The sequence below is a fragment of the Leguminivora glycinivorella genome, chromosome 12, assembly GCF_023078275.1.
Source record: "Leguminivora glycinivorella isolate SPB_JAAS2020 chromosome 12, LegGlyc_1.1, whole genome shotgun sequence".
Classification (NCBI taxonomy): domain Eukaryota; kingdom Metazoa; phylum Arthropoda; class Insecta; order Lepidoptera; family Tortricidae; genus Leguminivora; species Leguminivora glycinivorella.
The window spans coordinates 15254397-15277702 of NC_062982.1; the positions used below are offsets into that span (position 1 = coordinate 15254397).

The following is a 23306-nucleotide window of genomic DNA, read 5'->3' on the forward strand; positions in this document are numbered from 1 at the left end:
AGGTGCTGATTCCAAAATTAATGACCAATGTTCAATCTGACATTGCTGACTGTCACTCTGACACAAAAGTCGTCATGGGTGTCGTAAAATAGGTTTTAGGGGGTGCTGATTCCAAAATTAATGACCAATTTGGAATCTGACATTGCTGACTGTCACTTTGACACAAAAGTCGTCATGGGTGTCGTAAAATAGGTTTTAGGGGGTGCTGATTCCAAAATTAATGACCAATGTGGAATCTGACATTGCAGACTGTCACTTTGACACAAAAGTCGTCATGGGTGTCATAAAATAGGTTTTAGGGGGTGCTGATTCCAAAATTAATGACCAATGTTCAATCTGACATTGCTGACTGTCACTCTGACACAAAAGTCGTCATGGGTGTCGTAAAATAGGTTTTAGGGGGTGCTGATTCCAAAATTAATGACCAATGTTCAATCTGACATTGCTGACTGTCACTTTGACACAAAAGTCATCATGGGTGTCGTAAAATAGGTTTTAGGGGTGCTGATTCCAAAATTAGTGACCAATTTGGAATCTGACATTGCTGACTGTCACTTTGACACAAAAGTCGTCATGGGTGTCGTCAAATAGGTATCCGGAGGTGTTTGAAAACTAATGACCAATTTGGAATCTGACACTGTTGACTGTCACTTTGACACAAAAGTGATCATGGGTGTCTTCAAATAGGTTTTCATGGGTACTGATCTCAATATTAATGATCAATTTGGAATCTGACATTGCTGACTGTCACTTTGACATAAAAGTCGTTATGGGTGTCATCAAATAGGTTTCCAGGGGTACTGTGCAATGTCAGGTTCCAAATCGGTCATTACTTTTTAAATCATTTCATTAATTTTGGAATCAGTACCCCCTAAAAACTATTTGACAACACCCATGATTCCTTTTGTGTCAAAATGACAATTAGCACTGTGAGATTCCAAAATAGTCGTTAATTTTGGAATCAGCACCCCCGGAAACCTTTTTGACGACACCCATGACGACTTTTGTGTCAAAGTGACAGTCAGCAATGTCAAGATTCCAAATCGGTCATTAATTTTCAAATCAGCACCTCCGGAAACCTATTTGACGACACCCATGACGACTTTTGTGTCAAAGTGACAGTCAGCAATGTTAGATTCCACATTAGTCATTATTTTGGAATCAGCACCCCCTAAAACCTATTTTACGACACCCATGATGACTTTTGTGTCAAAGTGGCAGTCAGCAATGTTAGATTCCACATTGGTCATTAATTTTGGAATCAGCACCCCTAAAACCAATTTTACGACACCCATGACGACTTTTGTGTCAAAGTGACAGTCAGCAATGTCAGATTCCACATTGTTCATTAATTTTGGAATCAGCACCCCCGCAAACCTATTTGACGACACCCATGACGACTTTTGCGTCAAAGTGACAGTCAGCAATGTCAGATTCCACATTGGTCATTAATTTTGGAATCAGCACCCCCTAAAACCTATTTTACGACACCCATGACGACTTTTGTGTCAAAGTGACAGTCAGCAATGTCAGATTCCAAATCGGTCATTAATTTTTAAATCAGCACACCCGAAAACCTATACTCGTGGTATATGCACTTGAAATGTGAAAGTGAAAATGCTAGAATGACATGTAAACCACGAAGTTGTATAGTCATATTGTTCATTAGTATTGGTGACCACCATCTGGCTCCATCATCAGACCCTGAGCACCACCTTGAAGTAATTAGAATTGTATTTGTCTTATTTTATCATCATATTAATATATACTTTACTCTAATACTTATCATATAACAAAAGCAAATATTTGGGATGGGGTCTACTTTTATAATTATTACTTTAATTTTTTAAATAAATTATAACATAATTGATATTATTTCGCGCTATATTCTCGTATTTTCGTACAAAATAATATTTATTAGAAACCAAAAGTTTATATCGAGATAGTAGATTGTGGTTGTTATCAAAATTCCATAGAAAGGATCAAGATTGTTTTGTCCATTATTGTAGTGCGAGCGAGTGATAAGACGTGCTAGAAAGGGTCGGCATATTGGGCTCGCGCGGCGGGTAAAATACCTAATTTCGCCCGACGCCGAAATGTTATAACGCTCTTAAGATGGGCTCGCGCCGTTTCCTGGCCAGGCGGCGCGAATGAGCCGAGCAAAAACCGAGTCTGTGTTGCGAACTTACGACTACGGAATCAATAAAAACTTTCAGAAGCTTCTGCGAAGTCCCTGTGCAACTTTATCGGAAACTGAATATCGAGTTGGAACGATGTCGGAGGCGAAATGTTTTATTATATCCGATAAACAATAATGTTTCAACGAATTCGCAAGTTTCTTTTGGTGTTTAGTTAACAATCACAGTGTTTATATGAGTAAGAACAGTCAAAGTTATACATGTTGTCACAAAGTCACAATCACAGTAAGTGCAATAGGGTGGTCTAGATAAGACAATGCACTGGAAGACGGGTGTTCCAGTGCAAGACGTGAAGGGAACGATCGGAAGGGAGAGCGCGCAGACCGACGTCGCTCGGTTAACTGCGACGCGTCGCGGCGGAGGCGGCGCCGGAGCATCTAAATCGGGATCGACTCGAACGACTCAAATACCTTGACTTCCTCAATATTACATTGAACCCACGGAGCACGAGACCGCCAAACGTTCACCAATCGCCGCCTACGGAACTACTATTAAATAATGATAAAGGATATTTACTTCTTACTTCCCACCTAGCTAAAAAATAACTTGCACTTCAATCTTAAATCGATTCTAATATTTCCGGAATATTTTTAAATAAATATCTTTCTATATTAAGTATAAAACGACCTGCAAATTTCAAACGACGACAAAGTGCAAATTTCCTAGAAAGCTGAAGGATCGAAACATTTATTAGTAATGTTTGTACCAGAGTTGTACCTACATATAAGTAGGTAGACTTCACAGGACACAATATTTTATTAAACAGAGTAAGCTTAGAACTGCTCTGTACCTTTTACTTCTACTTAATGCATATTTATTTTGTGAGAACTTATTTTTTGCAAAACAAATTACTAAGTATAGATAACTGTTTGAAATGTTCACTCTAATTTGGTGTTTTCTTCTACGCTGGTATACTGACAAAACAGATTCAAATATGCAAGCTATTATATCAGGCAAAATTTAAGCCTCCGCCACACAAAGCGTTTTGATAGCGTAGCGTTAGCTGAGTGTAATGATAGCGGTGCGCCGGACGATCTCTGGCATTCCGCTCGCAATCCGCGCTCGTTAGTTCCCGCCGGCGTCCAATGGGCGCAACGCCAGCGTTCGTCCAGCGCACCGTTATCATTGCGCTCCGCTAACGCTCCGCTAACGCTCCGCTAACGCTCCGCCTACGCTCTCAAAACACGCATGTGTGGCCGAGCCTTTAGTAGATTATTATCAGTTTCAATTAAATCGGATTATAGAACATTTTTATATTAAAGGAAAAAATGGAAAAATTTACGCTTCCGGCGGGACTTGAACCCGCACCATTTTTGCAATCCGTGCAATGCTCTTACCAATTGAGCTACGGCAGCCACGCCGGACTTCGCAAATCTCTCCATGCCTTTCCTTTTTGTACACACGTCTTGGGGTGACGTCTAGCGCCATCTACCGACAGACTATTACATCTTGTAACGGCACTGGAGTCTCAAGTTATATTGAGAATTCACCAGTAACAATGTGCTAACCCATACTAAATTAATTTTTATTAAGCAGAAACGTCTGCTAACAATTCTAAACATTTTTATATTAAAGGAAAAAATGGAAAAATTTACGCTTCCGGCGGGACTTGAACCCGCACCATTTTTGCAATCCGTGCAATGCTCTTACCAATTGAGCTACGGAAGCCACGCCGGACTTCGCAAATCTCTCCATGCCTTTCCTTTAATATAAAAATGTTTAGAATCGTTAGCAGACGTTTCTGCTTAATAAAAATTAATTTCGGATTATAGAAACTTGCGTTAGCTACGCAACGGAAAAAATGGTTCAGTCACCGTCATAAATAAGTGATGATTATATCGTCTTGTTTGAAACGCCAGACGAAATTTTCAAACGATTAAAAACGACAAGGTACAGAAATCATCACTTCTTTATGACGGTGACTGTTCCTTATATCTGAATAGTAGCATTATTCTGTTATTCACAAATAAAATACACTCACGGGGTACGGGTGAAGACAAGACAGTGGGCGAGGAGTCGTCCCGCTGCACCGGCGAGGCGAGCGGCGACGCCAGCGGGGAGCGCGGCGCGGCCGCGGGCGCCGCGCCCGCCGGCGACTCCGGCGTCGACGACCGCCTGCTCTTCTCGTCCCGCTCCTCGACGAACTCTATGTGCTCGTAACCATCATCGTCCAAGCTTTTATCAAGTAACTTTGGTGAATCTACTACACTATCGTAAGGTTCCGGACTTTGCGGAGCGGTCGAATCTCTTTCGTACTTTAACTTTTCATCGTCTTCTTGAGGTGGAGGCGAAACCGGTAATCTAGGGCTCGGCAAAGGCGGAGCCCGTGATAATATATCAGGAACTTCTCCGTCAGTTCTATCTTCCTGCCTTAATTCTTCTGTCTCTTCGGAAACTCGGTTTTCTATTAGGTCACTCGCTGTGATTTTAGCATTTTCGTGTGGCACTGGAGGGGGTGATTTCGGAGATCGAATGGGTGGTGAAGGGGGCGATTTAGGATACCTAGGAGAATAAGCCGGGGCAGCCGCCGCAGGGCTTGCAGACGGAGACACGGGTGAATGGGATGATCTATCTGCCGATTTCGAAGGCGAGTGGGACGATCTCTCGGCGGACCTCGATGATGAATCGGATGATTGTAAACTAGGACTTCTGTCTGATGCGGAATCCTTCTCCGCGATAGCCTCATCACTGGCAGAAACTGAAGTTCGCGTTGACCGAGTTTTAGGATAAACAATTTCAGCTGAACCTATTTGCTGAGAACCGGCGTCAACACTTTCTTTAGAGGAAGAACTTAAATTATCACTTCTTAAATCTGATTTAAAGGTGGGAGACGTTATATTATTGGATCTAGTAGATGGCGACACGGGCGCAATCGTTTTCACAGGACTAGGAGATTTCACACCTGACGCACCTCTATGAACTAAACTAGAAGGGAGAGTCGTGGGACGCTCCACTTGAGAGTCCCCGGCGCATGGCGATAGCGGGGGCGAGTATACACGAGAGGGAATAACACTTCTTTCCGCCACTTCCGGTGACTTTGTTTCCGGTACACCACTAGGATATTTAGAGTCCACTCGCGCACTAGGTTCATGTGTTTCGTACCGCGACGACGGACGCGGTTTGCTAAAATGAGAAGTCCAGTTTCTTTGTTTCTCTATAAGTTCCTTATTGAAGCGCCTGTCAGGTTTCTCTGGTTTTGGCAAAACGCTGGGCTTGGCCGGTTTCGGCGGAGGCACGGGCTGCGAGGAACCGTTGGCGAGGCGGTCGCCGTTGAGGGCAGGAGGCGCGCCGGGCGAAGGCGTGATGGTGCGCCGCGGCGGGCTGACGGAGCCCGCGGAGCTAGAGCGCGAGCGCGAGGGCACTGATGGCGCTCCGCTGCGCGTGCCGGCAAAACTGGCTGCAGCCGACGGAGACTTCTCGATACGGAAGCCGCGGTTCTCTTCGCCAAGTTTTTCAAAAAGAGCTCGCGCGGTGTTGAACCGCGACAGGTGGCTCTCGGTCCGGACAACCGTCATCTCGGCGCCGCGCATATCTTCCTCGTCCCTCGACGGCATACCTTGAAAGATGTGCGCAATTTTCGAAACTTTAGTGCCTGCCTGGTGTCTCTTCCTGCAGTCCTCCATGCTAGCCGGATACGCCCGTTTTAATCCAATCTGAAAATAAGGAGTTGGGCGTGAGAAATCATGGAATAAGACGTTACAACTGAGCCGCGTTTGTATAAACCGAAACAGATAAAATGATGATAAGCGGCGCGACGACGCAGCACGAGGATGCGATAGTAAGGCGAGCACAGGTGCGCGGAAGGCCCGCCACACGACCTAGTGCGATTGCTAGCTACATAATAACTTGGGATGGCGATAGCGCTGATCTGATAACGCCCCACTCTTGTTTATTGAAATGACTTCACAGGTATGGCTTTGTACTCGTTTATTCAACTATACAGATAATTGGTTGTTTCATGATTGTCATGTCATAATATTCCTAATCAAGATTATGTATCTCTACAAACGAAAAAGACCCAACAAATACACTTGAGTATATTAAGTATTTATATTAAGACATGCATATCATACTACGCTAACGCTATATTGAGGCTGATTCGAATTATGTACTATAATAATAATAGGCGAGCCCGTACTTAAACCAGTGCACTTGAGATAAAAGATAATTCAATCGGCTTGCAATCATCTACTCAGGTTCACTATTTAATGTATTCCGATATATAGAAAACGTAAAATATGTTTAATTTATTATTATTAAGCGTTTCCGTAGTTTGTTTGGTAAATTCGGTGATATCGCAACATTCCAAATGCGCGGCGTGTGTATCGGACTTGAAAGAAAGTGATTGTGCAAAAGGAGAATTTTTAGAGTACGATTCTAAAGTGTTATTTGGATGCTGCCCTGTCTGTCGTCCCGGTAAATAACCTATTCCAAAATTTGTAATCATAATAAGTACTCGTGTTACACACTAGTACTAAGGACTGTATCGATAAGTATAAGGACAAAACAAACCTCGTCTAAATGTTGACATGTGCATAATTTTATATTATTATGTTCCGAGAGTATGATCTGAAGGTATTGGTAAGCACTATTTGATATAAGAAAGTCTAATTTTTATTTTATTTTAGAGACTTTATGGTACTTTCATTAAGGTCTAGCAAATAAATTTCGGACAACCCCTATCTGGCTTAATTTGAGAATATTTCAATGACTGTTTGCACGATTTCAACAAACAAAGGTTAATATGCTGCCAAAATATATTCTTTAAGAGTCCTCTTCATGGTTTTTCAATTGGGTACTTGCAGAATAAATGCGGTGAATTTATATAATTAAAAAAAACGCTATTTTGAGCAACGTTCCGGATTGTCGTAAATTTTTGATGCAAGCAGGATGAGAGAAACAGATAAAAAAATTAGCCATAGGCCAAAGTCTAATTGACATTCACGGTGTTTGAACAGTGCCTAAACCAAATCGATATAAACAGTGTATGATAGTTAAATTCGACATCAAAGTCGGAGTTAGAGGAAGCACCATGCCACATTCTCTAAATGGCCGCCATACACAGATCCTGAACTTTATTTCTTAAAAATAACTATGGCTAGACTATGTCCAGATATTCTGCTTTGTGGATCATATCTCGTTGAGGTTCACACAGTACAATTTTTTTTCGCAATCGTATCGTTTTTTACGCACTTTGTGAATTTTCTAGTAGCATTTGTCCGGAGTCGTAATTGTTACTCGGGAGGATTAAGTCAATACTGTCTAAACCACTTGCTTTACGTCGAGTTTCTAGGACAAAATGTGAACCTTATTATGTGCCTTATTAAGCCTATGTCTTGTTTTAAGAAAAAAATATAATAGCAAATAAATACGGCTACTCAAAGTTGTCCTCATACTTAACGATACAGTCTTTAATATGAGTACTTATAAGATTACAGGGAAGTTAATAACTTTAATCTCGCTCTCCTACCTTGAAGATCGAAAATTTCGAGCAATTATCTATTTAATTCCAATTAATGAGCAAAATAATTAGGATTAGAGTGACTGAGATAGTTGCTCGAAATACTCGATTTTCGGAGCTATTGGGCCAGAATTCAATGTGATTAGGTGTGGGATTGTTTATTTTCCAGGAAAAGTTAAAGAATAGCTTCCAACCCGGAGGGATTTACTTATAAAAATACTATTTAATTATTTGATGAAGGAGTAGCGAGAGCGAGCAGAACCTAGTTCGTTGTAAATTGGGCCGATTCGTCGCGCGCGTATAAGCATGCTTCAATATATGCTCGTATTGCATATTTATTGCTTTCTTCCGGTATTAATGACCGGTTTCAATACAAATCCACACAGAACTCATGTATTGTAAAATAGGCCAAGTTCTATGAAGTTAACACTGAGGGTTACCACCGATTTGCCTTACAGAATTTTGAGTCCAGTTATTCCCTAGGGCCATGAAAAAAGCGTGTAGACGGATATTTTTAACGCACCACAATAGGTACTGAAGCAGAATTGTTACAGCCAGTAATAGTACATTACTACAGAGGCCGGGACAAAGGCCGGATAGGTCTGAGGCGGGCAACCCCATTTCCCGCCGAGGTATGTATAGTGCTTTTCTCAAACATGGTATGAAATAAATAAAGTCTACTGAAAATAGTAACTTTGGATGGCTGTATCTCCTAAACGGTGCGTCGTAGCGCAAAAATAATCGAATTTTCGTTCCCCTTTGATACTCCGTATACGCTTATAAAAAAACAAAAAGTAGAAAAAAAAATTCAAAAAAAACGAAAAAAAATTTTTTTGTATGAAAACGCACCCAAAATCAAATATTGTCTAGGGCCCGTACCAGTTGCAGTCGGCACGTCTATAAAGCCCCTTATAGTTTTTTTTTTAATTGGCTAAATACCTGGATGTTATGTCACAATTATCTGTGTTTGGAAATTAAAAAAGAGGACTTTGCCGGCCTTGGCCTGCAAGGTTTGTATGAAATTCCATTATCTATCAATCGTCCTAGTCGCACCTGCAACGTCATACTTCGCTGCCAATTATAAGGCACATAACATCAATATTTCATACCATGTTTGAGAAAACCCTATTTCATCTAACAGACGTTTTTAGCTAATAGGCTCATGAAGGTGATCCAGAATGCCAGAGACTCGTATTTTTGTTTGAACTTAGTAGATGTGTGTGGAATGGTCTAGAACTACATGTTTCCCGCATGCAATTATACTACTCGAATGTTTAGTTCCGAATATCTAGCGCCGTCATCGGAAGTTCGCCGATCTGGTCGTTACGATCGCCGAACGCAATCTCCCGGAAAGGACCTGCCAATGTATTGCCGCAGGGGAACCGGCTGTACTAATTATTATTTCGCTAATGCAAGCTAGGTTACGAATGTTGTAATTCGTAATTAAGTTAAGATTATATTGACGAAAGCCAGCTATATTTAGAATTTCCAAAGGCTATATTTGTATAAATTGTGTCGTTTACAATAACGCGCAAATTGTCAAATCTTGTCTTAATCTTAAGGCATGCCAATCCGAATCAAAGCGAGAGTCTTCGTGTAAAGGGCCCACTTCTTGCCAGTTTGGCAGAACGATATCAGCCTGTCACTTATGCGCCACTGTTTTGCGATTAACTGATAGGCTGATATCATCCGGTGAACTGGTAATGTGTTTTTTAATTGTGAAGAACACGATTTATATGATCGACCCAGATTGAATCTTTCAAGTCTCCTTAAAGTACTTCCATCCATATTTATATCCTGTGAAGTTCACGATGAAAATTTAGGTATGTCGGAATCTTAATTTAGGGATTAAGCGTAACAGGAAACAGCAATAGGTCTCTCACCTACTAAAAATAAAAAAATATGTTAGTAAGATGAATTCAAAAATACACAAGCCCCGTCCACAAATAGAACTGCCAGGCACGCCTACCTACTTTCTTTATTAGCAAAATACTTCCGGCTCGGCATCGCAGACATTTGCAAGTCACCTATACGAGGCATGTCAGCAAATATTATTTAATATCAAAGAAACATTCGCATTTCACATTCTTACCACTTGACGGTATTGAAATTGATATTTGATTGGCAGTGTTTGCATAACAAGGGTGTGTGTGTGTGTATGTGTGTATGTAATGCGAATTCGTTCATTTGATAATGGCATAAATGAAATGTAAATGTGATTTGTTGCGTGTCTATCAAAACAGAAAAGTTATAAATAAAACAAGACGTTTAGTTTCATCTTAATTATAACGACGAATGAAGTTAAGAAAAGAACACAATTATTACGATTACATATTGGACCCATTTACACGATGCGCGAGCTTGCATGCGATTTTAGACAGCGTTCCCACTTAAGCGTCGCGTGTCTCGGGGCGCGCAACGGACGTCTGCGCCACGCCGCCTCAGTGTAATTCAAAACTTACGTCCTTCCTATACAAAATGTACTGAGGAGACGTTTTTTGAATTACATTGAGGCGGCGTGGCGCAGACGTCCGTTGCGCGCCCCGAGACACGCAACGCTTAAGTGGGAACGCTGGCTTAGGAGTTGTAGCATTGCATACAATTCAGCACACCAAACCAAACCTCCGAGCACCAAACAAATACCGCAATGTATTGAAACTCGCATGAGAGTTCTCGCGCCGTGTAAATGGGACCTAAGAATGTGTAAACAAGCGATAAGAGTCGATGGAGAAATTGCTCGTTAATTGTGATACGAATATATCTATTATAATATTTATTGTCTGAAGGCGGCGGAGTTCCTACATACTATAGCTTTGATACTTCTTGCCATGGTTACGGTCCCCTGTGTCACGCTGGTTTTATGCAAAATTATGCTACTGAAGTTATGCAAGCATGCATGTAGTCCATGTTTGTAGGTGGCAAATTAAGGAAAGGGCTTGTTAACACAGAAAAATGCATGTTTGCATGGTTTAAGTAGCATAATTTTGCATAAAACCAGCGTGACTCAGGGGATCGAAACCATGGCAATAGCAGGCAAGAAAAAGTTGATTCACCCAGGTACGAAATATTTTGGTCCAATAATTAAAAAGGCAAGTAGTAGTAGGTATTACATACACAGTGTAGCTTGTAAAGAATTACAAGCTACACTGTGTAATGTAGAAACATTATACCAGAAATATACACGTTCACTGCGGCGTCTAAGGGTCACTTGCATCACCGAAAATGGAGGGTTAACCCGAGGTTAACCCTCCATTTTATATGAAATTTGACAGTTGACAGCCCACTAACCTTGAGTTAAGCGGTTGGTGCAAGTGGCCCTAAAGACCTCTATGGTTAATTACGAGTTATGATGATGGTCACAGCGAAAGTGTTAACTATCATAACTAAAACAAAACAGAGTCGGAAATCGGACAGACTCAGCTAGAAAACATGTTCAGTGCAAACGATGATAAAAGAGTAGGTAAGTAATATTTGTAAACCATACAGCAACGACAAAGTTTCCCGTTCGACGTTCAACTTTTACGTCTGTTATAGGCTTACCCGTACCTGGCAAGTGCAGGCCCCCCGCCAGCTGTCTGGCTGACGGGAGCTACGCGCCTGTGCAGTGCAAGGGAGATTTGTTCACGGGGAGGTATGATTCATTACGATTCCAATATTTTTGCTTTCAACCCACCTTTTAGAACGCAGTGTACGTACATGTCTAAAGTATTCAGTGCTGTGCATTTCGATCTGGATTTTGGATTCAGTTGATTTATTTTTATCTAGCGCTTACTGCTTACACGAGAATCATTATAGAAGTACATACTTAGTTTAAATAAAATACATATTACAGTAGATAAAACCAAGAATATGTTTGTCTTGTCATTAGATATTTTTGATAGTTAGAAGAAGAATTGGTTATATGCAAATATGCATTGATTAAATGAGACATTTGGTCGCATATTATACACTTTATTTTTTCATGGATAGACTGAACTTTTATAAATTTACAATGTAGCGTATATACATGTGAGGGATCACGGATTAATTTTTTCGGGAATCTGATAATTAAAATAAAATTACCACCGTCTCCGTTCCGGACGACGGCACAACGGAACCGGTCCGCCATTTGGTGACCCCTGTTCTGTTTGATTTTTCCGTGGCACGTCTGTTTGCCGTCTGTAACGCTTTGAATTCATTGCACAGATGTTTCTGCTCCGACCGCAGCGGGAACAGAATATTTGGACAAATGTGGAGACGCCAAGCTAAGAACATGTCGTGCGGTAGGTTAGACTAAATACTACTATCACTACTTCTAATTGATAAAGGTAAGCGTATAATAATGGTGTATACCCACTATTAAGAACCAAAATACGTCAATGTTACATGTTATATTTTATCAAAGCAACATAATACTCTCTTAATAGCATTCCTAATATACACTGTGCGTGTGCAATATACCTGTGATCTAACTGATCGACCTAATATAAATATCATTTTAATGACGTTAAAAACAGTATTAGGTACATAATGATAATGACTACAATGAGTACTAGTTTTAATATTTACACTTACTAGAACAGTGGTCGGCAAACATGAGACGCATGATGTATCGCTTTGGGGGTAATATTGTTAGTTCTTCAAGATATCTTTCTTTCTTTCTTTCTATATCGGGTATTCGGGACAGACGAACATATGCACTAATACGATTCCTAGTATTCCTAGTTCCTACACATCAATGCTCTTCTCGGTTTCAAAGGCTGGAGAATACTAAGGATTACACCTCTCAGAAGTTTGCCGACCACTGTACAGCAAACCTATCCCGTGAGGTGGATAAACTAGACAATATATCTTTGAAATGCAACCACTAGCATCCCATCTTTATTCTTTACTAGTACTACTACTACTAGTTATCTCTGTAGAATGCCTACCTTCATTTGAGCCATGGTATACGAGGGCGCTTCAACTGCAGTGGTAAACATTTTTTTACGTCATTTGATATTTTTCTTTTACCCCTTCTAACACATCTATTAGAAAGGGGATATAGTAATTTTATCGAAATGGTACGGTAATAACAAAAAAAGCTGAATCACATGCAAATATAAAATAAATTACAATAATTTAATATCACCCATTCCGTAAACGTTAATCAAAATAAATATGCATGTTATGACAGCAGTGACAGCTGTATGACATTATTAGTAATTCTACAAGTTGAAAGAAACGGCCAAAAAGTTCGCGTATAAGTAGGTCATATATTATGTATATTGATATTGTAAAACGTAGTGATTCAATGATCTTTGGCAAGAATATTATATACCATGGATTTTGCGTGCCGACCAATGAGTTGAAGCCAGGTTCATTCACCTTTACTCCTATGTTCTATCTCTTTCCGACACTGTGATGTATTGCCAGATTAGTTACTAAAAAAAACGTATAAAACATTCTTCAATCAAATTGACTTACTTTTCTTTGTATTATACGAAAAAAAACTCAATCAAAAACCTTATTTCTCCGGTATTTACCTCCTGCGTACTATGGGAACACTAATAATAAAAAAATATGCCCGATATGTCAGAATTGTCAAAAGTCATTCACCGATTCAGATATTTATTTTGCGAAATAAACGTTTTTCGACGATTTACTTAAGTTCTGCGCTATGTATTGCATAGTGAACCATTGTGGAAGTAAATGGAAACCGAAATCCGACGTAAAATTTCACAAGTAAGTACTTATTTTACCAAAATGTTCATAAACCTCGCTGGCAATAAATTTTCTGCTATTTTGCTTGTAATCTTGGTTAGTTCTTATCATTATATTGTTTTCATTGTCTCAAATTATATCAAAATTCCCACGAATAGGTTTAGAACGATAAATATGACCTTTAAAGAAAAATAATGCTATGTGTGGTTTTACGACTAGGGTGACCAATCTTTTTTCTTGCATGGTATTTACTCTTATTGAATGGAGCTAAATCTATCAACTTGGTACGGTTTCTATGTTCATAGTTCATATCACAGTATAATAATACCAACTTTATTGTTTATGTCTTTACAATTAACATGAATAATATTAAACTTTTCAGTGTTCCAAAAGATGAAGGAAGGAGGCAGCGTTGGCTGTCGATTGTACCGATAAAAGGAAATGTTTCAGAGCGTTCGACAATTTGCAGATTTGCACTTTAAGCCTGAAGATTATGACACAGAAAGAAATTTTAAAAATCGGTCCAGTAACGACGGAGATATCGTGGCATAAACATTAAATTGAGATACATATATATATATATACATGCGAAGAGAATTGAAATACGTACGAATTGAGAACCACCTTCCTTGAGATTTGGGGCGGCGCTTAAAAATAAAGATACTGTTTTAAAACGTCCTAGTATTTCATTATTTCCCCATTGACAAATACTTCCCTTATATTTTTGTGGCTATTCCCACTAGTTACCACCAAGTTTTTACCTGTCCTAACTACTGGGATTTTCCCCACATTGTTAATTACCACACCGGGGTTGATAGCTACTGGGATTAGTTTTCCCAGTAGTTACTACCAAAATATTATTGTGATAGTTTAAAGTGACTGAAACATTTTTTAATAAATACAGGTGTCAGTAAAAGAAAAGTTCTATTTTAAGCCTCGTGTTGCAACACTCACCACGCTCTTATTCTGGAACGGTTCTGAAAAAAAAATCCCAGTAGTTTACCACTGGTAAAAACTGTACCGTATTTTGTGGCGTAAGGCAAAGTAACTGCAGAGTGGTATAGAAATGGACCTTATTGGCGGTTGACAAATTAGTAAGGTGCATTAGAGTAATTCCGAATGACAGAAATGTTCAGATAATTCCGAAAGGGGAATCTTGATATGACGGAAATAATGGTGATTTCTATGCGACTTTCCTAATTAGACGACTTTCGGAATTGCCTACATTAGGCAATTCCTTACTTTTTGAGTTTGTGAGGATGGATGTTCACTTTCGTGATAAAACGATTGATCGGATTTGAATTTAATAAGTTACAAAATTAATCAGTCGTATAAACGTAATACGTCAAATTCCGCGGGATATCCCTAATGTATGCTTAATCATGGACACCCTAAAGAAAGAGATGCAAGACCGGCGTGACGTAATTCAAGGTCAAATTTTCTGGCTTCAACGTAATGTTCGGCACGCAATATCCATGGTATATAATATTCTTGATCTTTGGATATTGCTTTGAAAATACGGTCACATTATAGGACCTGTGATAGGACATTCGTATAATATGAATGGACAACCCCGGCGTACTTGTACAAGTATAAATAAAATTATAGTTTTGATATCTTATGGAAATAAAAAAAAATCGTACTTACGAGAATAAACCTAGTAGTAATTAAATTTAAAAGAGTTTTCAATGTCAGACCAGGCATCAATAATTGAAGATGCTGCCTCTACAGCTTAAGGCCTGATTTAGACGGCGTGCGCACTCACATTAAATGCGATTTTAGTTACATTGCGGACCTTTGAGGTTACATAAAATTTTGCACATCCATCAAATACCGCAATGTAATAAAAGTACTCGTATGCGAGTTCTCGTACCGTCTAAATGGGCCCTAATGTATTACGTTTTCTAGCGTGTAGTAGAAGAAGAGCAGAATTGGAAGCATCCGAGAAGCGAGCTGTGACGCTCCACTGCACACCTACTGGCGACTACGAGCCTCTACAGTGCGACAACGGCCTCTGCTGGTGTGCGCAACAGAGTGGTCAACCGACGGTACCACCAGTGCTTCAGACAAACATGAAACTGCTTCCCTGCTGTACGTTACTTTATTCAACTAAAATCGGGCAAACAGAAGACGACTGGAAAACTAGCACTGCATCTTTCTTTAGAACTGTTCACATAATTATTTCTGTGAGGAATTAAGTTGTTACACGAGTGAGTGTAACAACTTAATTCCTCACAGAAATAATTATGCCAGTAATACATAGAGTAGAGTACCACACACAACAATGCCAGTACTGCATAGAGCAGAGTACTGGCATTGTTATTTGTGGCTATTTATTTTGAATATCCCGAATCCTATTTATTTCATAAGATGGAACAAATCTCACAATGGTAACAAAGAGTGATATGCACTTGTTCAAATAATACTATCATTGTTCTATCCAGTTCTATCCACGACTAAACTTCAAGGATTCTTTTTCATTAAGTCGACACGCACTACAGCCAGTATGATATTTATTTGGTACATATTAATATAGTTCTTATTGAAGTTTTTATTGAAATAAGTTACACACAAAACAGGGAAAAGTAAAAATAAATAAAACCAGAGTGTTATAGAATGCTTTGAATGTTGCTTTTTAATTTCAAACTTTTTTAATTCAGACAATGCTGTCGCCATGGGTGAAAGTTACCTAAGAAGATGTGAAAGCGAGGTTCAAGCTTTAGCTGAGATACACAGGGAGCAGTCGGAACACGGAACTAATTACTTGAGCAAGTCCTTAACACTCTGCGATTACGACGGAAGTTATGGGGCTTATAAAATTAAAAGCACAAGGTAAAGTTCGATCTTTTATACGTAGGATTAGCCCATCGAGAAATGCATGCAGCGCTCCTTAGTTGAACAGGCAAGAGTTAGGGTTCCACTAACTAACCCTAATCAATCAGGAATCAATGATTACGTAATTGCCTAATTGGTTTATACCTCAGTGAAACCTCATCAACCTTATCCAATAATGAAATTGCGTAATAACTTTCTTTGCACAATTTATATATTTTCTTAATTGTTACCTACATTTTCAGTGCCTACTGTACAGGCAGAGACGGTGCCATTTTAGGAGCATGGTCGATTGAATCAAGCAAGGTAGCCGGAATTAATTGCAGTAAGTTTTATTTCTTTAAATTAATATAAAGTTCAAGTTTCTAGGCAGTAAGGTTACAAGCTCAAATTTATAATGTAGTATAAGTCAGCATACAAAAACGTGTAGTTTATATTTATGTATACGCGTGTGTAACAGAATTGCATGTCCATTGCCTACTAAAATAAATAATGCAGACAATGCAATTAATAATCATCAATGAATGCATCAAATGGGGAATAGTTATTTGTTTTACAAGGGGGCAAAGTTGTTGTTTAACCGCACGTGCCAATATTGAAGCCCGAGCAAGCGAAAGATTCCAATATTGAACCGCGAGCGTAGCGAGTGGTTCAAAAAGTGGAATCTTGAGCGTCGCGAGGGTTTCAAGGCACGAAGGTTAAACAAACTTTGCCGCCGAGTGAAACACAAAATTTTTCACCACACCAACACGAACAAAATACTGACTATAAAACATCAAACTAAATCAAATCTATAAATTTATTCAATATTTATATTTCAAAATCATCATTTATATGTAATTTCTACCAGCCAGCTCAAGATATCAAGTTAAAATTTGTATGAAATTACTTTGCACTCTTGTGGATAAAATGCAATTTTGCTATCTGTTTTCGAATAGCAAAGTAAGCCTTTATCAGTTGGTATGGTGAAAAGTATATTCATATCTTTAAGTATAATAGTAACCGACAACCGGAAGGAGAAATAATGAGAACCGCTACGGTTTTATAATGGGATTTTTCAACCAGTGTTTCAACAAGAAACAAACACTGTTGTTTTGTTCAATTGTTTTGTCTCCGCTGTATCTTTTGCTAAGATGTGCCAATGCCAAAAGAGTATTCTATCTAAGAATGTGCGTAGCGCAGCCGTGCACTGCAGCAATTCCACATTCCGTATTATCGAGGTTCAATTGGAAGCTTTTGCATAAATGATCTGGTTCAGCTTAGACCGGGGCGTGACGTCGACGGGCGCGCGGCGACCGGTCGGCCGTGACCCTGTCCCCAATCCGTGGTACGGTTCTCCACCCATCCTGCGGACGGAATGCGGAGGTGGCGCCGTACGAATTACTACAGCTCCCCGGTCCCCGGCACTATTAGTCCGGTGTCCTTGCAGAGCTTACTCGATCATCTCACTAGGGGCGACTAAACAACTTGGCGTGGCGTGACAAGGCATGACATGAACAAGATATGTATCTACCAGAAGTCTACCAGTAAATCTGAACTCCTAGGGTGCACCACTCGTGCACTCTTTAAGGGTTGTTGACGGGTCTGCAACGGAAATCTCGCACAGGGAAACAAGCAATGCTATAAGTCGCCAACTGAAATGTGGCCATTTCGTGGCACTTCCTATGTTTGGTTTTTCTATTTTCATTACCATTATATTAGAAATTGCAAACACTTTGATGCACGATTTGTTCCTTTTGCTATTAAGTAAGATAGACTTTATATCCAGATATCAGTGATTGCACTACTGCAATGATAACTTAAAGGCTCTTGCAGGTATATGAAATGAGTCACTAGCACGTTATCGTCTTACACGACGCAGGTTATTATGCAGTGCAGATTAGATTTCTATGAAACACAGATTTCGCAATTCACAAGCCTTGTGAAATAGCACAATTGATTTAAACCTAAATCTATGTTCCTGGCATTCTTTAAAATATCTCTAATTTTCTATATACCCGCTATCCACTCTAATTATTCCAGTATACCTAAATGTAAGAAGTAAATACACTAAAATGTAAGGTGAGAGCCTGAGAGAGCTGAGAGCTATAAAGATTAGGTACCGTGAACGCACAGTCACATAAAAACAAAAATGCAAACCAACTTTGGCTATAATATGTTCTAGTTTAAAAGTGACAAGAATAAGCGAATTCTCACCTAATTATATAAATAAGTTTGTATAAATATTTTTAGAATTGAATAAAAATGTAGGTCAGTAATGGGTTGATGGCAAACGAACAATGGCACACGACACGTGCTAGTGAAGTGATAGCATGCGACAAGTTTATTTCTCACGTAGAGCTCGCAAATTTATATTATGGCAAGATTGGTCAGCATTGCAATATAATATAAGAAGGCTCCATAAATATTTGACATGCTCTCATGGCTCTAGAAATAAGATTGTGTCAGATATATTTTGAAGCCTTCGTTTTGTGCGATATTATTGACGGTGACTGTATAAACATTTGGCCGCAAATTGTTTCAGATTGTGCCCGCGACACGTCCATATACTTCCCGGCCGCCGGGATGGCAGTGGCGGAGACGTGCGAGAGCAACGGCAACTACAGGACGCACCAGAACATAGGAGACTATCGGTACTGCGTGAACTCGGACGGCTACCCGATCGATTGCGCTGCATAAGTAATGTTGGCATCGGTTTCGTTCAGACTTAGAAAATATTTCACAACTTGCGATAAGTACGAAAACACGATCAACTTAACTTTTAACTTTGCTCATCGGAGTCCGCCAAATATGACCCGAGACATGTCAAATTTTAGTAAATAAAACAAATCATGAAAAGATGTACTATTGTGGAAAATTGGAAATACATTTAAATTAAAAGAAAATTGTTAAATATGTACTTTGATTCTCAACGTTGTTTATTGCATTTCTAATGTTTAGTTCGTGCTCGTTTTTTCAGACGTCTATTAAATGGTGATGAGTGATGACGATATTGTGCTGTTTCCATGCATGCATTGTCCTACAAATATATTCTACAAACAAGGTTTCGCTATCAGATCAAAGCTAGAGCAACAGAGTTAAATTAAAAGCAAAATAAGCAAGTCGAGACCGGGGAAGTTAAAAAATATAGCTAATGGGATATGCGAATGCGATTCGGTGTTGAAAATTCAAATTCCCCCAAATAAGTCTTCGCAAAAATGCTTTGCAATTCTTAATTGTCGTGCCAATATAGCAACGCATGCACGAAAAATACAACTACCTTCTATCTCCAGATCAACATTTGATAGCATATTACTTATATTGTAATACCAAGAATTTTTCATAAAATGTCTCAATATTCTTAGTTCGTATAGGTAAGATGATTACACGAAACCAATGCTTGATTTCCTAGTGTCATCAGTTTGACTCAGCCCCGGGTTCTGTTGGTACTCACCGATCAACAGGGTGCTCGTTGGATGCAAGCGCCGTGTCACCCGACGCCGGCGCGCCGCCCGCTCGCCGCACGCGTTCGCCCATCTGGAACAACTAGCTCGTGTTACCAGTGTCGCGGCATTGCCACAGCGTGCAGCAAACCACTCTGCTCGACGCTTGTGGTTGCTTACTGAACCAGTATAAATATTTCCTATGTCAGACAGGAGTGCGGCCAGCGTGCTTAATACCAATATCTGAACATGCCTCTATGCTCAAAGCATTAAAGAGACCTCAAGATTTTTTTGAATACCTTAGGCATCGGCCTCGCATACTCTGATAGATCAGATGACGACTGAACACATAGCATAGCCTAATAAGAATAAAGTGACGACTGACGACAAATCGAGAGAATGTGCCACTAAGTAGTTCTAGTAAGGAACTGAAAATCTAAGAATTCTTTTAGGTAAGTTTGTAAAAAACATTTACTCGTACATATAATAATGGTATGTTGGTGGCGATATGCTCGGTAGTCGCTAGAACAATTCAGTGCCTAATACATAGGTATACAAGTTACAATCGCAATCGCAAGGTTATCTGACAGAAAGGATACCTATACTATGTAAAAAACTAATAAATTTATTAAATTTAGTCCTTTTCCAACAAGCCAACGAGATTATCAAATTGTGATCCAACCAATGTACAATTTAGACTTTAGAAGTTAAGACCATTGACACTATTCAACAATAAATAATTATATTAAAAAAATAACTAAATAAAATTGACATGATAAGATTTATAAGTAAAGTACATACATCTTTCGTTCGCATTAATTATATACCATCGGCAACACTGATCACAGTGTAAATTTAATCCCTATTACAACGACATAAAGTCTACCGATGATGACCAGTTAAGAGTGTTGCTGTTTGTACCTTGTACTTGTATAGGAATTATGTTCTGAATTCTGATGATACGTTACATACACCGTGTTTCACTTAACACTAAAAACCTGAAAACAGTTTGTTCAGAATCGAGAGTAGAATCGATTGAGCTATATCTTGATGGGGGTAATATTTTTATTTAAATTAGTATTATTAATTATTTTTTACGTGCCCATTCTATTGTACTCGTAATACAACATTGTGTATATCGCATTGCTAGAGGTTGTTTACCTTTTTTCAGTATTTAGGGGTATTAATACTGGCCGGTTACTTGGACCATTATTTTTTCCGCTACTAGTTTGACGTTGTTTGTCAGTTTAATCTTAATGTTTATCATAAGTCATAACAAACTGAACTCGTACCTAATTACAACCTTGTCATTTTGAATATTGAGTTTATTTGCTTACTGCGATTACCTGTCCAATTTAAAGTTTACTGTGACAAAGCTTTAAAGTGTTTTACAGTGACATCTTAGCTGTCTATTGGTAAACCTTATGTCGTTGCAGTAACGTACACAAATAAATAGTGTTATGGTTTATGATGGTAGTTAGCAATTATTTTATTGAGTGTAGAGCTAAAAGTCAAGTAGAGCTGTACAGAAAATTAAAAATTCAATTTAAAAAAAAGTAACGATCAGATTGAAAGATGAATACTCTAGATGAGTTTAAAAAAATAAAAATCAGTTGGGGTGTCTGAGGTTTTGAGTGATACCGGAAACACCGTGTATAAGGTAGGCCTATCCGCCACACGAAATTAACATTATAAAATGTAAAATTATTTACAAGTATAAAGGGCCTCTTGCTAAGTCAAACATTTAGTTACATTTTACCATAAAGATCTAAGAGAAAAATATAGGTATAATGATATTTAGTCTGCGTGGGTAGTAAAATGAGCAACACGCCTATTAAGAATCCGGATCGCAGATTCGGTTTTGGTTTTTTCGATTTCTCGAATAACTTTGACATTTAAGTTCCATCAATAGGTACAATCAACAGCAATAATAGGTTACTGTTTGAAGAAAAAACATGTGACACTCTTTTGGCTACTTTGTATGACATAATATTATTGTACAAAAGCTTACAAATTATTAGCTATTTTTCGACAAATCTCACCTCACAATCTCACATATATCGCATATAAGTAGTATCATTACAATACATACATTACCGGCTACTGAGTGCCAATAGACTTCATCGAAGTTTCAAATTTTTAAAATCGCATGCAGTCAGGGCCGGATTAAGGGTAGAGCGAGTGGAGCGGCCGCTCTAGGCGCCACACGGTAAGGGGGCGCCAAAATCGAGAATGTGGAAAAATCCATACAAAAAAATTATACGTTGCGTGGGCGCGCACATATCACAAAATGGCAAGAAGAGTCGGGAATGAATCCAGCTATTGAAAATCTAGAATTGTAATTCAGATTAAGTGGAAAGTTGCACCACATTCCCAACATATACCAACACTCAGGGTGCTGTTGCTAGGGCGCCGTAAATGGAGGATTCTCCTTTGACGAACCACATTGAACGTTGTGCGGCCGAACGACAAAGTTACGTCACTATCCAAATGCAAAAATATGAGTCTATCCGTTAGTCCAAAGCGGAGTTCCTCATAAAGTCACAGGAGAAGATTAAGCGAACTTCAACGCACGAAGATCCCGAAGGGCACTTAGTGGCAAAATACCGAAATGGGCATCCCGACAGTGAAGATCGAGTCCGCAGTTAATCTCTTAATTAACTCTTAGTATCATAAAAATAATAGTATTAGTCGGGAACATAGGCGCCCTGTGAAGTCAAAATACCCCAACATATGCCAAAGACGATAATTCGCGCTCGCTTCGCTCGCGCTCACTATTTACATCAGTTCTCTTTTAGTTACTTAGGAAAAATTCCGCGCTCGCGTTTTCATTCCGAGTCTGCTTTCCTGAATTGGCCACTATAGTACTCCATTTTGTTTGTTATTTTATGTAGGTACGTGATATCCACGTTCAGCCCCACGTAACTATACTAGGGTGTGACTGAGAAAGTTCAAACCTTTGTCCCTTTCGTATGATAAAATCCATAAATTCTGTATTATAAATATTACGGCATTACTTATTATGAAAAAAATTTCGCGCTCGCTACGCTCGCGCCTGTTTTCTTGCGTAGTAAATCTTCTTGTCAAGGGCGCCGAAACTCAAACTCGCTCTACCCTGATCGGCGGCACGGGCCGGCGCTGCATGCAGTTACCGGTGGGCGGTGGCATCAGTGAGGCCCATTACATTAACTATTCACAAAAGCAATTGATATTATTCGAGTACCGAACTACCTACAAAACTATATACTTATACCTACTCATCGGAATTGTTCAAGCACATCGTATGACGCTCGTAGCTATAGGTTACATTATCAGCAAATTTCTGCCACTGGCGCCAAGCAATTTCACACAAGGTAAGTTAAAAAGGTGCATACATTTTTGCTGCCAAGAACTCGCTAGGAGAGATCGGTTTGAAAGAAAAGGAAGGTTTGCAAATTATTTGCCAACAGATTTTGCATTTTTACGATAAGAATACTTTACCTACCTAGTCTACGTACGTATATTTCAATATTGACTATATAACGTATAGGTACAGTATTTACGTTCAGTTCAGCATGTCGGACGCCAAAAGCAGAGTTTGCAAAAAAATGCTAGATAACCGACGACATTAGTTTATTACAGATTTCCTGGTGGTAGTAGCCAGCTTTAATATTACCATCAGATCAGCTTTACGGTAGGTATCTAATATCTATAGACCCTGTAGTACCTACA

At 39.2% G+C, this 23306-nt stretch overlaps 2 protein-coding genes across 6 annotated transcripts in view; one reads left to right on the top strand and one right to left on the bottom strand.

The window, feature by feature from the left end:
- LOC125232040 (neurabin-1) overlaps positions 1-23306 on the bottom strand; it is a 67847-nt gene that overhangs the window by 40540 nt on the left and 4001 nt on the right. For 3 of the 5 annotated variants that reach the window (XR_007177692.1, XM_048137653.1, XM_048137652.1), the window contains exons 2-3: positions 19607-19689; positions 4180-5851 (exon numbers count right to left, since the gene is read on the bottom strand). Coding sequence is in view for 2 of the 5 variants with exons in the window: in XM_048137653.1 (XP_047993610.1) it covers positions 4180-5821 (1642 nt within the window). In the remaining 3 variants the exon portion in view is untranslated. Of the gene's footprint in view, positions 1-2189; positions 2545-4179; positions 5852-19606; positions 19690-23306 lie in introns of those variants that run through there. The other 2 variants (XM_048137656.1, XM_048137654.1) reach the window with 1 other exon arrangement.
- Positions 6406-19066, top strand: LOC125232045. Its single transcript, XM_048137659.1, has 7 exons — positions 6406-6614; positions 11194-11290; positions 11845-11921; positions 15250-15432; positions 16002-16173; positions 16419-16498; positions 18698-19066. Exons 1-7 carry the CDS (start codon positions 6437-6439, stop codon positions 18850-18852), a joined length of 942 nt encoding a protein of 313 aa, XP_047993616.1. The 5' UTR covers positions 6406-6436; the 3' UTR covers positions 18853-19066.

Excerpts from the sequence above, each read along its gene's own strand:
- LOC125232045 (XM_048137659.1), top strand. The coding sequence starts at position 6,437 with ATGTTTAATTTATTATTATTAAGCGTTTCCGTAGTTTGTTTGGTAAAT. Across the intron at positions 6,615-11,193 it reads CTGCCCTGTCTGTCGTCCCG|GCTTACCCGTACCTGGCAAG; the intron begins GTAAATAACCTA and ends CGTCTGTTATAG. Across the intron at positions 16,174-16,418 it reads TATAAAATTAAAAGCACAAG|TGCCTACTGTACAGGCAGAG; the intron begins GTAAAGTTCGAT and ends CTACATTTTCAG.